Here is a 15,718-nt window from a genome sequence, read left to right on the forward strand (position 1 = left end):
ATAACTTTCAGTGTATAACATGGTTTTAAGAACTAAAGTCCCATAATGCAATGGTAATCCCCAATGTGGTAGAGCATTATAAATATATTTCAATTTGAAAAACCCAAGGCAGGATAAAATATTGTATTAGTAAATATGTAAAATCATAAAGAGTCAGTAAACAAAAACAAATGTAGGAATCACATAATCACATGCTTTCCCAAGCATGACCTGCTTTTAGCCCATCGTTGCTCACAACAGCTATTCATAAAGTGTGCTGTAACTGGTGAAAATAATTAGGCTGCAATTAAAAACTACAGAATGTATAGGGCCATAAATTATTAAATGTTTACAGAATAGTGGCATACATTCAGCCATCAGGGCAACAATCAAAGGCAAAGCAGATTTACTGTCATCAAAAAGTCATGTCTTATTTTATTATTTCCACCCAAATAAGCCACTTCTTAAAAATGAATAAATAATGGGTTGTGTTTGCTATTATTATAAAATATTTTACCTTGCAGTTCATGAAAAGAAAATATTTGTTTTGTTTAGGAATTTCAGGAATGTACTACAATATACATAACAGATAATGACATAGTAATAATTACTTTTTCTCCCAATTGTTATTAGTTATCATAATGCAATAATTGCTGAATAATTTTGGAAAAACAAAACAATCGAATAATTCATTTCTGACAGCAATAGTGTCATATACACGTCTGGATGATTTAGGGCTTAACTCATACAAGAATTTCAGAACGTTTCATGTTTGTAATAAAGGTCTATACCACAGCTTTGATACATAATTAACTCCATGGAGACCTGATAGTTTTGAAAAAAACATCACACTAATTTCCATTTATAAGATTTGCTTTTCTGACTGTTGAAATAAGAGTAACATGTTTTAAAGGTGCACTATGCAGGCTCCAATACCTGCTTGTCCCCATGGAGAAAGTCCTCAAACTGACCAAGTTCAGATCTGTGGAGAGGCTACCCTGCTCACAGTAAGAAGGCAAGTATTTCTTAGCAAAACAAAAACCTTTAATTGTACAAATGCAAAGCCCATGACTTTAATATCACACTGTGGAACATTCCAGGCAAAGCAATAAGAACGTACATGTCCGCTTACCATGAGGGCCCATTTTTCCTAAAACGCTTGACTAAAAGATTCCTCAATTTAAACTGAAGCTGTTTCTGAACCCTTTGGAGAAAAAACAAATGACTCTTTGTGAAGCAGAGGCTCAGTAGTTTTGGCCTCTGATGTCTGACAGAGTAATATCACATTTTATATCCTTCCTACACTGGAAATATAAGGATGAGTACAGCTAGTGTTTCAAGGGACGGATTGACAGTTTGGCCATTTGTTGGGTTTGGACAACGTCTCTTTAAAAACTGAAGCTAATTCCCAAAACTTGAGATTTAGTCACTGGTAAAAAGTCCACTCAGAATCTCTATAAAATACCTGTTTTATTCAGATTTGTGAGTTTTGAGTACAAACTGACCGTGATTCTCCCCAAAATGGTGGATTTGACGGGAAATAAAGTGGGTTATAGTTATATTTTTATGCCTGGCAGCTCAATAGTTTCCTGTTGTCAGATGGTGGACAACGAGGAATCAATTAAGAAAAAGTTAGAAGAATATGTATAGTGCACATCCAAAAGGACATGCCGTAATAGTCACACTCCATGCAGAAGTCACTCACCTTTGCGACCCTGTTGGCCACTTCTCTGCCCACCATCAGCCCCTGCACGAAGGTCCGCGCCGCGATGAAGGCCCTGGTCACCTGAGCCTTGAGTTTCCGCGGTATATCTCCGAACGGTTTGAGCTGATCCGTGTATTTGCTCACACACTCCAGGTAGTCGTCCGTAAAGTGATACTGCGAGTTGAGCAGCTGAAACATGCGCTCCAGCAGCTTGGCCCAGAAGTCATTGAGCATCTCCTCCAGGTTGACGTTGCCGCCGGTGTAGTAGCGCTTTAGCTCCGTGAAAAGGTCCTGGAAGATCTCCGAGTTCTGAATGTACAGTTTCCCGTAGGTTTGTGTGAACATGCCGTTTAAGGACTTCTCCGAGGTGTCCAGCAACTCCAGGAAAAACTCTGAAGGGGAACAAATGAGGGAGAAAAGGTTATGCCAGGTTTATTATTGTTAAAAAGGACCAAAAGTTGAGAAATTAACTATAAATATAAACCATTACGATCAAATGGTATTGACAGTTTCACAGATGTAGTATTTCTTTCTTTGGTTAACTCCTGACAATAAAAAAATGTGGAAAAAATATATAAAAAATCTAAATGTTAGATGCATAGAATTGTAGAATTATAGTATTAAATTGTGGTGTGAAGGCAAAAGGGAAAGTTAGGATTATAATATCAAAAGAACATAATAACATTTGAAAAATCCAGGTGGTTTTGGAGAATAAAAAGCATCAGCAGATCTTAAAAACAAATCAAAACATTAACAGACATATTTCACCATATTTGTTTGTTCCATAGGAGGTAATAATGATAATTTACTTTTTTACTGCACAAATGCGTGAACCATGTTAGCTCCTCACTACTGATTTATTACTATTTCACTTATTTTTAATAGAGAAGCAAGCTAACTGCCATTTTTTACATTGTATAGTTAAAATTGTGGCTTGTTTTGTGTTAAAAGTCCAGAAAATAACGGGCATTTTTATCTGATGTCAGTTAATCATGGAAAATATGATGTGTTTATTTCACTTTTTCCTCCAGTCGCCTCCTTTCTGGAATTGTGACTCAAATAATTTGTGTGTGAGATTGGTCAGTATTGTCATTTTAATAATTTGCAAATAAACAATTAAAAACAAGCTTGAAACTTTTTGTTCATTATGTATGCCACATTTCAATAATATCCTCTTACTTGTAAGCCCCACACAGCCATGTGTGGGGCCCATGTATCGGCGCTTACCGAAGGTACTTGATTATATAAAGAAAGCCAGTCCACAGCATTAATAATTGAATAGTAGAAACAATAGGCCACATAGACTATGAATGATTAATGTAAAGGTTCTGATTGCACATTGTAACAAAATATTCATAAGTTTTAGACACAGACACAAGCACACTGCGCATTATCATCTGAAGCAGCAACTCCCATTAGGTCCATAAATGTTTATTTGCACAGAGTCAGAGATGGGCCTTAATTCAATATTAAATTACAGTCTAAGAGCTTTGACTATTCTGAGAGCACAATATTCAGCTTTCAAAATAAGCTAAATGGCAGCTTTGACGATCAGCTTTCATCATTTTGTTCTGTAATTCGTATATTGATTAGGCAAAGGTTTTAATACGCTCTTCTCGCTAGTCACCTTATTTATGGCGGCACAATATGGGTTTTATATTCTGAAATTCCATATTGCAAGAAACTGTAACACTTTGAAATATGCTTACTTTGTAATCTATTTACAAGGCATTAATAAGCACTGGTTATTTGTTTAAAAGCACTTTACTAGCATTTGTATATGCCTTATAATACCTATGAATATGATTAATCCTTGTCTTAATTAAACCATGTACAAAATGTTTGTAAGAGCATTGAATGTTTTCAATAACCAAGTGATAAGTGGTTATAAATGTCTTATAATTTTTTACGAACAAGTGCTTTATAAATAGTTTACTGAGGAACCTTATATTAAAGCATTTCCCAATAAACTAAATGAATCATAATAGGTTCTCTTATACAACAGACATTTAAAGTGTATTTAAAAAAAAAGTAAATTATGACTCAATAGTCCTGTTTTGATATAAATGGCCTTTACATGAACTTGACCCCTTGAGTCTCTGTTGCTGTGGAGACTAATGAGGATCCTTCATTAAACAAAATAAACATAATCGAAAACAGGCGTTTGAAATTTCATAATAGCAATCATATTGTTTATTATTCATATTGTGCAGCCCCGGTAAGAGCAGTGAATTTATTAGGTGATTCACAACGTACTACTTTACATGTTAAAAGCTATTTTTTGAATCAAACATTTTATTCAACAGCTCGGCAAATGCAACAAAACAGCTTTTCTTTATTAGTGTCAAGTGTCTTTCTTCTATTACTCTGATCTCTGGGGTGAGAACAAAACCAACAAAGAGAAAAGTAGAAAAAGGCGTGTTATCTCTGGAGCAGCACTGAAGCTTGGCTAATAGGATCCCTTGTCTCCAGTTCAGACGCATAAATAGTGAGAATCCGCTCTGCAATGCACTAAATGTCAACTCCTCTCCTCCATCTTTGTAAACAAGCACGCATTCAAATGGAGAGCCGGTTATTCATAAGGCGCTGTATAACCGGTATCATATTGTGATTTGGTGACATTTTCCTGAATAGTTAGCGGCAGCAGTGGGACCGCAACGACGCGCCGGCCACAGTCAGACTCCCACAATGCACCTCTCCTCAGTGCTAATCTGAACCATGTGGTGTGAGTAATGTGTTCACGAGCAGCCTGGTGTCGGCACAGCGGGGACTCTGTCGTCACCAATACAGCTGAGATAGTGAGAAAAAAAAGTATTTGACTTTTTCTTGTTGTGGGATGTGTTTCTTTCCAGATTTATGGTCCTTAGAAAGGGATTTACAAGTGGTTAAAAACTTCTACTAACTGCAGTGAAAGTACTTACAAACGTACAAAATAATACCAGTAATTACAACCTAAAATTCACGTAGAATATTAATAATACTTTTAATGGTGTCCTTGAAACGATTATAAAGAGGCAAATGACGGTATGTAAACTAAACTTTAATGAGCTTTTAACCTGGTTACAGCAATTTCTTCATAATTTGTAAGTAGTGTTTTGATTGATTCCTTCATATTTGAGCAGCTGTATATTGTTCTGCAACTGAAGCTCAAAGCTCAGAAAAAAACATGTAAATGAGACTATGCTGCTTGTTACAATAAAATATCACTATGAAGAGGCGGGGCTTCACATTTCTGCAGTTTATAGCAAGTCAATGGCCCATGTATTACTGTTTTATTGCTGTTTTAGATCAAAATTATGATCTACTTATGTTATAGTTCAAAATTGACCTGTATCTGAAATACAAATCCTAATATGACTCCTTTCAAATCAACACAGTAAAATTAATTGTAGGATTTAACACCATCTACATGAACAAACCAAAGCAGAAATGGTAAAACTGAACACATAAGACTGAACACATAAGACTGAACTGATAAATGAATTGAAATGAAATGAAAACACAGGGCTGTCCTTGCCTTTATACGCCGAGCTTAATTCACCAACTAAAACAACGATTATGCTTTTTAGCCCACACTCCAGCAGCACAGCACAAATAAATGTTGTGTTTAGATTGATGTCTGTCCAGACGCTGCCAGTTGGACACTAGTCAAAGAACAGTCCCAGGTCGGATGTGGGCAAATTAACCTTGGACTAAAAAAGCTGGCTCACTTTTGATGTGCTAAAATAGGACATGTAGTACATTTTCAATGCAACTGAGAGGGTTTAATATTTCATTAGTTTAAGTCAAAGAACCAAACACTCTCTGGAAGCTAGGGCGAGTTACAAGTTAGATCTGTGGAGAAGCGAGCCTGCACAAAGTAAGAATGCATGTTTTTGTAAGCAACATTAACATCTATAATTGAATAAATGCAATAATGATAGAGCTATACCGTGGAACATTCCAGGCACAGCGGTAACATTTCACTTCTGCAGTTTTGAACAGGAAGTGAATGGACCTTTTTCACAATGAAGCCGTTTAAGCTTTACAATGAACCAAATGTAAAACAGTGATGTACTTATAAAATAGTTCAATACTAAGCACCTGAAAAAAAAGCATAATACATCTGCTTTAAATATAATGTAAGCGGCCGCACGTCCAAAGCTGCAGTGGAGTTTTAAAAAGCACCTTGTTAAAAAGCCATCACTCATTTAGTTCCAGTGAGACAGTGGCAGCTCGAAGGACTCACTCTGCCCGTGGTGGGGTCAGGCTGAAGTCTCCAGATCACCTCACTGTTTGCTCCTGGCAGCTAATATTACAACATGTGGGTTAATTGGAGTCAATCGCAAACTGCAGTTGGGCACATACAACAAAGGGGCACCTTGTGTGTACTTTCTTTCGCAAATTCTCACTCCTTTATATTTGGTTTGTGAAAGTGCCGTTGGAGCGTGTTCATTTGAGAAGCATTTTTTTCCTCTGACTCGGGTTAAATGATCTATCAAGTGGTCCCTGGTCAGTCATTCTAGTTTACTCTCAGCTGAGTGACCCGCCATTACAACTACATTTGTTTAAATACCGAGAGCCTGCAGGGCCAGCTTTTTTTTCATTTTTCCTAATTAGATTTGAATCAAGGACATTGAAACCCCGGTGGACTGGCCCACAGTTCTGTTCTAACTGCTCTGTGGCTGTGATAGAAAAGGGGAGGGGCCGAAGCTATTAATATAAAGTTACTGCAAAATCGAGGATTACATCTTTCTCTACTGAGTGCAACTCAAGAGTCTGTGAGTTGTGTGTGTGGAGTGATCAAAGTCAAGTAAGGGCATTGTCAAATATGGAAATGTTGAGACATTAATAAATTTCATATTCAAACATCCATAAGAGAAAAAAACAAATGCAATGTCTCATGATACAACTCCATTCTCAGATCTAAGGCTAGAGAACTCATTGGGGTCACGAATGAATTCATACTGTAACTTCTCGTCAGCTCCTCTCTTCAGACCCATATTCAGTCCTTTACCTGCTTCAGAACTGAAGAAACTACAATTGGATTAAGAAACATATTCACTAGGGATGGGATTTTAAACGTGCTTATATCTGGCTTGGTTAAAAAGAGTTTGTGTTGGTGAGTTACATGCACACACAATAGTTCTAGAAAGCAGTGTTAAAATGACAGCAAAATATACGAAGAAATGGATGAAAATTGTGAGGCCAAAAGTGCATCAATTGTTTATTATAAATTATGTGAAAATCTCATCCTGTCTTTTCTCACCCTCGTGAACCCAATCTTGTGTCTCATCTCATCCCTAGTATTCACTCTATAAATGTATTTCCAGTCGACAAAATTCAACCTTCTTTTGCTGCCGTGCCTTTCATCATACCAACATCAAGATGAGATAATGTGGTGATAAAACAACTTCATGCGCATCACAATAAATTACATTTCAATTAGTAAATTCTGTGAATCAGTTGAACTACACATATAAACTCAATATAAAAATATGTTGGATCAATCAAATTCAAACATTTATGAGACATGAGTCAGATTTATTGGCTATATTTCTACATCAGATGCCCTTTCCCTGCCTGAACACCTAATGTCACTGACTAATAATAGCATGCAGAGACTATTTACCTCGGCGTGTAGAGTGACTTGCTAATACATGTATAAGTCCACAAACCAGAACAATAGTTTGAGAGTTTGAGATGCAAAACACGAGCTGCACAGTGCTGCTTGTTGCTGCCAAAACACATATTTGAATGGGGAATTATCCAGGAGTTATTGACCTTGGATTCAGCCTGTCCAGGGGATTTCAGGAGCAGGAAACATGACAGTGCAGGCCTCAATCACACGCTGCACTGAAAGAAGGTCAGGGTCAAAGATGAACATCAGAAATCCTTAGGAAACTGATCCGGGAGTCTGCAATGAATTACTTAATTACAAATTAAACATGGGGACAATGCAATTAAGACTAAAGCCTACTTTGCAAATACCCTTGTTTCAATGTTTTATTATTGCTATTGTTTAAATCATAATTTCTACTGTGTGTAAAAATACTTCTAGACTGTAGTCTTTAAAATATGTTTTTTCCGAGTTCAAATGCTCATCTCTGACGTCACTGAGTCCTATATTGAGATATTCCCACAGTCTCCAGAGTGCGAGGTGGCTCTCCACCTGATCCAGCTCCAGCAGTGATTTGCCGTGCAATCATAACATTAGTCTGGGCCCAACATTTCAGTGATAAGAGCGTACGGTGGAGATATGGGCCACATACAAATGCTGTGTGTTGGGAAAAGGCACAAGAGACAGCACTACAGGAGCCTGGAAATATTTCTCTGTAAGAGTGTCTCAAGTTTCTTTGCTTCTTCACTTTATTTACATTTTAATATTGCCATGTGGTGCATGGAAGGGATGTCCACAGTGGGCCTGTGGGCCAAACTAATGTAATGTCATTTGTAAGACTAATGTATCTATAAAGACTGTCAGAAGATGGAAGAGTGTCCAAACCAGTCTTTTCTCTAATCTAAAAAACACAAGTTAATCCTATTTAAACATAAAGTGTTTGGAGCGTCAGACGCGGGGCGTTGGGTGTTTGAGCATCCAACGCAGAAAAATTGGACAAAGCTCAACTTTTCTGCGGCAATCAGAGATTATTAGAGAAAATAATCTCTGATTAAGACTAAAGCCTTTAGTCTTAATCTCTGATTAAGACTAAAGCCTTTTGGGTCTGAAGAAGACCCAAAACAAACCCCGCAACGTCAAAAAAAAACTCCTCCACTGCATGTGCGCGGGACGCCTCGGCGCGTCTGCTGGTGAGTTTATTTTTTTGTCCGAGGCGTCTGCCTTCAAATGTACAGGTGTCCAACTCCTGCATCGGGCGCAAATGGAATACTTTTAAATTAGGTAATTAGGTGCAGCATATTATTGCTAATGGAGGTCAGAGTGGTGTGTGTGTGAGTGTGTGTGTGTGTGTGTGTGTGTGTGCGTGCGTGAGTGCGTGCGTGCGTGAGTGCGTGCGTGAGTGCGTGCGTGCGTGCGTGCATGAGTGCGTGCGTGAGTGCGTGCGTGCGTGCGTGAGTGCGTGCGTGCGTGAGTGCGTGCGTGTGTGCGTGAGTGTGTGTGTGTGCGTGCGTGAGTGCGTGCGTGAGTGCGTGAGTGTGTGTGTGTGTGAGTGCGTGCGTGCGTGCGTGCGTGTGTGCGTGCGTGCGTGAGTGTGTGTGTGTGTGAGTGCGTGCGTGCGTGCGTGTGTGTGTGTGTGTGTGTGTGTGTGCGCGTGTGTGTGTGTGTGTGAGTGCCAGTGCGTACCCTTGAAGTAATTCTGAGCATAAAGAATCCATTTTCCCTCAAAGTGTTCCTTTGATATCTGGCCTAATTACTGTAAATAATTAGTATGATTAATAAAGGTGACCTTTCTGTTTCACTGAACAATGCTTTCCACTGAGAGAATAAATACTGCATTAATCCATTACATTTTATTCAGACTTTATGAAAAATGCTTTAGCTCAAACAATAGAAGGGCTACGTCATATAGCAGTTAATTAAGGCACAAATTCAATTGCTGGTTCAATACTTCTGAAAGACCACAGGCTCTGTATTGTACTGTCTGTTAATAGTGAGGACGTTCTGTTTAAATGGAGACAGAAATAGCTGTAAAGCATAAACGATTCAAACTCATTATGTTTTAAATAAAAGCTGAATACTGATAAATATGTAAATATGTACCACATTCATTTAAATGACCTCTGTATTTCCCTTAAGTTTCTTAATAAGTCTCAAGATAATAGTAAACTCTGTGAATTGATGAGGTCTTTATAAACCGGAACTTTTCAAGGGTAAAAGGTGAAATGATGTTTCTGTGTTTCATTAAACAGCTTCACCTTCATAAAATGCAACAACTTTAATACAACTTATTTCTTTAAATACACAACTCTGTAAATGTGTTTCAATTTTACCACCAAAACAAATTTGTTGAGTCAAGTCTCATGTTTTTTTTCTTTTAAACATGAACAAGAAGCTGGTACGCAGAGGCTCCAAGAGTATTTTGATGAAATTTCAGCAATGGCAGGAGATCACACCAGTCATGAACTCATCGAAAAACAAAAAAGGGATTTATTTCTGTTTCTGAAGAAAAGCGCTTGAGAGAAAAGCCGAGTCCACATTGGCTGCGTTCCAGGTCCGCACAGGTACATTACACCCCCTCGGAAAGCCTCCTGCAGTGGATGGCCCTGAGGGAACGACCCGGGACGCTGCAGGCTCCCAGGAAGTAAAGTGATTCTCTCCATATTTGTACATGTCTCAGAATAAAGACCACCGGGGAGTTTAATTTTAACCCACTCAACATCTCTAATGACGGACTGAGATTTGGGGATTTGAGAAAGGATGGATTAGTGTGTGTAAGAGTGCACAAAATCTACTGTTTGCTGTAGTCTTGTAAACAATATGGCATAAAAAATAAAAACAATTAAAATGCAACTGCTAGGAATTAGCGTCAGAGTAGCCAGATAAACGTGCGACACAGATAAACAGAGAGGGAACGTTGTGGGAGACGGTTTAGCCTGTAACTTTTCTGGAGTGTCCGCCGCCTCCAGTGTTCCACAGTACGGCATTAAACTCATCCACCTCCACAGAGACCACCAAGTTAAAGGTCAGAGCCCACTCACTGTAAGTTTCTTGACATTTTGTGGAATAAAAACAGCTGTTTAATGCACGCTCGAAGACTTTACACATAGACCACACATAATAACTTGTACTTTGTGTATGCAAAAAGTCATTCACGGCCAATCGCTGTCAGAAAAGCAAATAACTTACCAAACTGCTGAGACAAGGAGTCGGAATAAAGGTCCATCGGCAAGTTAATCGATGAAAGGTGGTCCGAGCGCGAGGCGCCATCAGTCTTCATCAAACCCGTGTTAATAAACGGCATAAACAGCTGAATGAATGCATTGATAGCGCGGCTCCTGATCCGTGGAGGCCTCTCACCGATTTGATGACGGCGCATTCCTACGCTGATGACATTCACGCAGATAATATGTTACAGGATCACTGACCAGGTAGTAAAATCCATTCTCCCTCATGCATGATTCATATCACGGTGCCGCTGACAGCACTGATACAAAGGGGCTTGTAATTAAAGACCCGAGTTGAAGATATCTACCACAGGAGGCAGTCGCTCCCACAGTCCATCCATCACATGTTGGCAGATCATTTAAAAAACCTTTAAAATTAAACTTGCACTACAGCCACAACCTTTTTGCGATTGTTTTCTGACAGCCAACTGATTCTCGGCTGACATCTGGCTGTGAAAAGAAGGCGCTGGGGAAAGACGTTTATGCAGCCGGCTGACAAAGTGAATGGGGGAAAAAGTCCACAGAAATAACTTGATGGTCGCAGATAAAACGGGAGAAAGTGGGGCCATATATTTGCTCTGGTAAATGGGTTTTTAGACAGAGTGGCACGAGTCCAGACGAAACAGTCAAATTTCAGCGCACGGCATCTGTTGTATTATAACATTGGAAAGAGGTTTGACAGTGTCCAAAGCACCATCTGGCTCCGTAAATAAAGGATGAGTGGGTATTCTTTCCAGTTCTCGTCGATAACAAGCGGAAACTCAAAAATAGTGTATGGATGAAGTCGATGTACACAAAGTAGTGATTTTGCATATTTCGATAACGATAGTCATAGATATGTCAATCCAACAGAAGTGAGTTAAAACATGTCTTCAAATCTGTTTGTTGAGGTTTGATTATAAGAAAAATGTGAAATTAATAAGATAAGATAAGATAAGATATTCCTTTATTGTCCCACATGGGGAAATTTCATTGGTGCAACGCAGGTAGATACAGAGGTAGATACAGAAGAACAGATCACTTATAGGAAGTCTGAAAAACACTTTCAGTAGAAGATCTCCTATAAATAAATAAAAACTCCCATAGACAAATAAATAAATACATAAATACCATTGCATGTCACAAATAATATAATCACAAATGTGCAGAAATATCACTTCATACTGCACACAATTTTGAAGATTTTTTACTATAAATAATATACTCAATAATCAAATTTTGCGAATCTTCAAAACAGCAGCAAAGCTCTAGTTCACAGATTTCAACGCTTTGAGCCTTGGAAACACTAAGTGTTGATGAAAGTGTTGTTGTTTTTTTACTTAATACATACTAGATTCATCCATTTGACACAGATGCCATTCCCGACTTAACAATTCCTCTTTATAAGATTTGCAGACTGTAAAAAACCATCAATACAAACCCATTTGACCTGTTTGGGTGTCTGACATAATAATTACTTTATCGACTTATCGTTCAATACATGATAGATGGAAGAATATATTTTAGGGATCAATAGTTATCTTGTGTAATTTCTTGCACTTTTATTTATTATTTCTTTGTACAGTAAGATTTGAGCTGTAGATGACATTTGTGCCTCATTATTGACAATAACTTGATCTGCTTTAGAACTAGACAAAAAAAATACTCCTGCTTTAGGGTTGATGTGTCAGTGGCATAAAGCAGTTTCAATATTGTCGTTTATTGTAATATTTTCGGTAGAAATATATGGCACATCAAAATGTGTTACCGTGCCACGTGTAATTTACACTACTTTTACTTCAGTTTAAACTTTTGGCACTTTTATTCTCGGAACTAATCCTTGGAAAGTACAATGGACTTGTGTATAAAAGGCCATCTGAGCTTATGCTTTTATGATATCAAATTTATTCATTTAATCAGAGGCAGTTTACTGCTATGACACTGTGTTTTAGGAGCTGCAGAGCCCGGAACATTACTGCCTATTCCCTCATGAGTTACTGCTGTCATTAACGCGGATTCAATGCTCCTTCAATTTATACTGCGCGGTGTAACCATAATACCCACAGAACAGATGAAATACAACCAGCCATAGAAGAACTCTAACTGACAAATTAAAAATGTTTTTACTTGTTTGAGAGTCCAAGGTTTTGCAGATAAAGTGCAAGTTTTAAAATGTATTTTAAAAGAGCAAACACAACAGCTGCTTATACGTTGTTGGTTAATTCTTCAGCTTTGAGCGGTGTTCTCAGTCATTGGAGCTATCGAAACAGGTAAATAGACAGATACTAATATGTATGTATTAGATATTAGTATTTATATACTAACATACTATTATGAAAGTATTTCTTCATACAGGAAGAAATTTATCAGAATCAGAATTATTTTATTCATAACCAGAGGGTAATTATTTTTGTTACAGACATAAACTGACCAGTAGAACACAATTGATGTTCTAAAATTAAGATAAGATCAAACTATTTACATTTAACTTAACTTACACAAATATATTTTTGTATCAACTGAACTCCAGTTTGAATAACTTAAAAAAATATATATATTCTCACAACCTATTTACATATTTACATGACAGTACAGTACAGTTTACAAGTATACTACACCATACAAATGAGCAGAAGGGAGCTCAATGACCAAGTTAGACAATTAATCAGACACACAAATAAAACAAATTTAAGATAAGATAGTCCTTTATTGTCCCACATGGGGAAATTTCATACCTACTACACAGTTTTGTGTCTAATTTTGGTCAAAAGCATGTGCCTCCTCCTTAGTATTCTACATAGTATTCTGTCACCAATTTTTATACCCCTCTCATATCTGACACTTTACAAGACCCCGCACTTGAGTTAAACATCATGGCCCCTCTCAAAGGAATCTTTTCATGCTCAGTGAGCGAATGACTGATAAAAGCAAATGAGACTGATTAATCTATAGTCTGGACTGGATCAGGAGTCTGTGCGGAGATACAGGGGGAGGGAGGGGCGGGCCAGAGGGAAGGGGCAGGCACAGAGGGAGGGAGGGGCAGGCACAGAGGGAGGGAGGGGCAGGCACAGAGGGAGGGAGGGGCAGGCACAGAGAGAGGGAGGGGCAGGCACAGAGGGAGGGAGGTGCAGGCACAGAGGGAGGGAGGGGCAGGCACAGAGAGAGGGAGGGGCAGGCACAGAGGGAGGGAGGGGCAGGCACAGAGAGAGGGAGGGGCAGGCACAGAGAGAGGGAGGGGCAGGCACAGAGGGAGGGAGGTGCAGGCACAGAGGGAGGGAGGGGCAGGCACAGAGAGAGGGAGGGGCAGGCACAGAGGGAGGGAGGTGCAGGCACAGAGGGAGGGAGGGGCAGGCACAGAGAGAGGGAGGGGCAGGCACAGAGAGAGGGAGGTGCAGGCACAGAGGGAGGGAGGGGCAGGCACAGAGAGAGGGAGGTGCAGGCACAGAGAGAGGGAGGGGCAGGCACAGAGGGAGGGAGGTGCAGGCACAGAGGGAGGGAGGGGCAGGCACAGAGAGAGGGAGGGGCAGGCACAGAGAGAGGGAGGTGCAGGCACAGAGAGAGGGAGGTGCAGGCACAGAGAGAGGGAGGGGCAGGCACAGAGGGAGGGAGGTGCAGGCACAGAGGTAGGGAGGGGCAGGCACAGAGAGAGGGAGGGGCAGGCACAGAGGGAGGGAGGGGCAGGCACAGAGGGAGGGAGGGGCAGGCACAGAGAGAGGGAGGGGCAGGCACAGAGGGAGGGAGGGGCAGGCACAGAGGGAGGGAGGGGCAGGCACAGAGAGAGGGAGGGGCAGGCACAGAGGGAGGGAGGTGCAGGCACAGAGGGAGGGAGGGGCAGGCACAGAGAGAGGGAGGGGCAGGCACAGAGAGAGGGAGGTGCAGGCACAGAGAGAGGGAGGGGCAGGCACAGAGGGAGGGAGGGGCAGGCACAGAGAGAGGGAGGTGCAGGCACAGAGAGAGGGAGGGGCAGGCACAGAGGGAGGGAGGTGCAGGCACAGAGGTAGGGAGGGGCAGGCACAGAGAGAGGGAGGGGCAGGCACAGAGGGAGGGAGGGGCAGGCACAGAGAGAGGGAGGGGCAGGCACAGAGGGAGGGAGGGGCAGGCACAGAGAGAGGGAGGGGCAGGCACAGAGAGAGGGAGGTGCAGGCACAGAGAGAGGGAGGGGCAGGCACAGAGGGAGGGAGGTGCAGGCACAGAGGGAGGGAGGGGCAGGCACAGAGAGAGGGAGGGGCAGGCACAGAGAGAGGGAGGGGCAGGCACAGAGAGAGGGAGGGGCAGGCACAGAGGGAGGGAGGGGCAGGCACAGAGAGAGGGAGGGGCAGGCACAGAGAGAGGGAGGGGCAGGCACAGAGGGAGGGAGGGGCAGGCACAGAGGGAGGGAGGGGCAGGCACAGAGAGAGGGAGGGGCAGGCACAGAGAGAGGGAGGGGCAGGCACAGAGGGAGGGAGGTGCAGGCACAGAGAGAGGGAGGGGCAGGCACAGAGGGAGGGAGGGGCAGGCACAGAGAGAGGGAGGGGCAGGCACAGAGGGAGGGGGGAGTCTTTTTGAGATGAAGGCTGCGCCACAAAAGTGACAATGACCTTAATATAGTCAACGACTCAATTTACTGTTACATGTCATTCTGAACTGTGTCATCGGGAATAATAAGGACCACCACTTTAGACTTTAGGCCTTTTTCCACATGAAGAGGGGGCATTATCCTTTGAGAAAGATACAGCTCTAATAAGGAAAGAAACAAGATGATCAGGTTAGATGGAAAAGAATGAAAAAGGGGATTTAAAAATACTGAAAATGTAGGTTTTGTAGCTGCTTAAAAAAAACAGTGACATCTACAGAATATATCAGATGACCAATTTTCTAATAACAAGTAAGACGAAGGCACAGTGACCACCTCACAGCAAGAAGGCTCCGGGTTCCTAGGCTGTGTGGGGCCTTTCTCTGTGGACTTCAGTCAATCAACCCAGAAGATGGCACAATCAACACTCCAGAAGCAAATTCCTATTTCGTGACTTATGTTTCACTTACAAATTAAACTTGACCGAGCCTCAATGATCTGGAGATGAGTCCCCGATCGCTGTAATGTAGAGCCCCCTGTTCCTGAGGACAAATAAACTACACAAGGGGGGGAGGGGTGCTAACATGTCCATAACATTCTACTGTTAACAATAGATTACTGTCTCCTTTCCTATTTAATGAAATGATAATAGTCTTAAAGTTGCTAACTGTAAAATAACT

General features: G+C 41.0%; 1 protein-coding gene across 2 annotated transcripts in view; it reads right to left on the reverse strand.

The window, feature by feature from the left end:
• Positions 1 to 15,718, reverse strand: part of gpc6a (glypican 6a) — a 172,922-nt gene that overhangs the window by 89,248 nt on the left and 67,956 nt on the right. For both annotated transcript variants that reach the window (XM_072465324.1, XM_072465325.1), the window contains exon 3: positions 1,685 to 2,076. In XM_072465324.1, coding sequence (XP_072321425.1) covers positions 1,685 to 2,076 — 392 coding nt within the window. The remainder of the gene's footprint in view (positions 1 to 1,684; positions 2,077 to 15,718) is intronic.

This window comes from Eucyclogobius newberryi, unplaced genomic scaffold (genome assembly GCF_026437365.1).
Source record: "Eucyclogobius newberryi isolate DKJ021-1_F unplaced genomic scaffold, fEucNew1.0.hap1 SCAF_5, whole genome shotgun sequence".
Classification (NCBI taxonomy): Eukaryota; Metazoa; Chordata; class Actinopteri; order Gobiiformes; family Gobiidae; genus Eucyclogobius; species Eucyclogobius newberryi.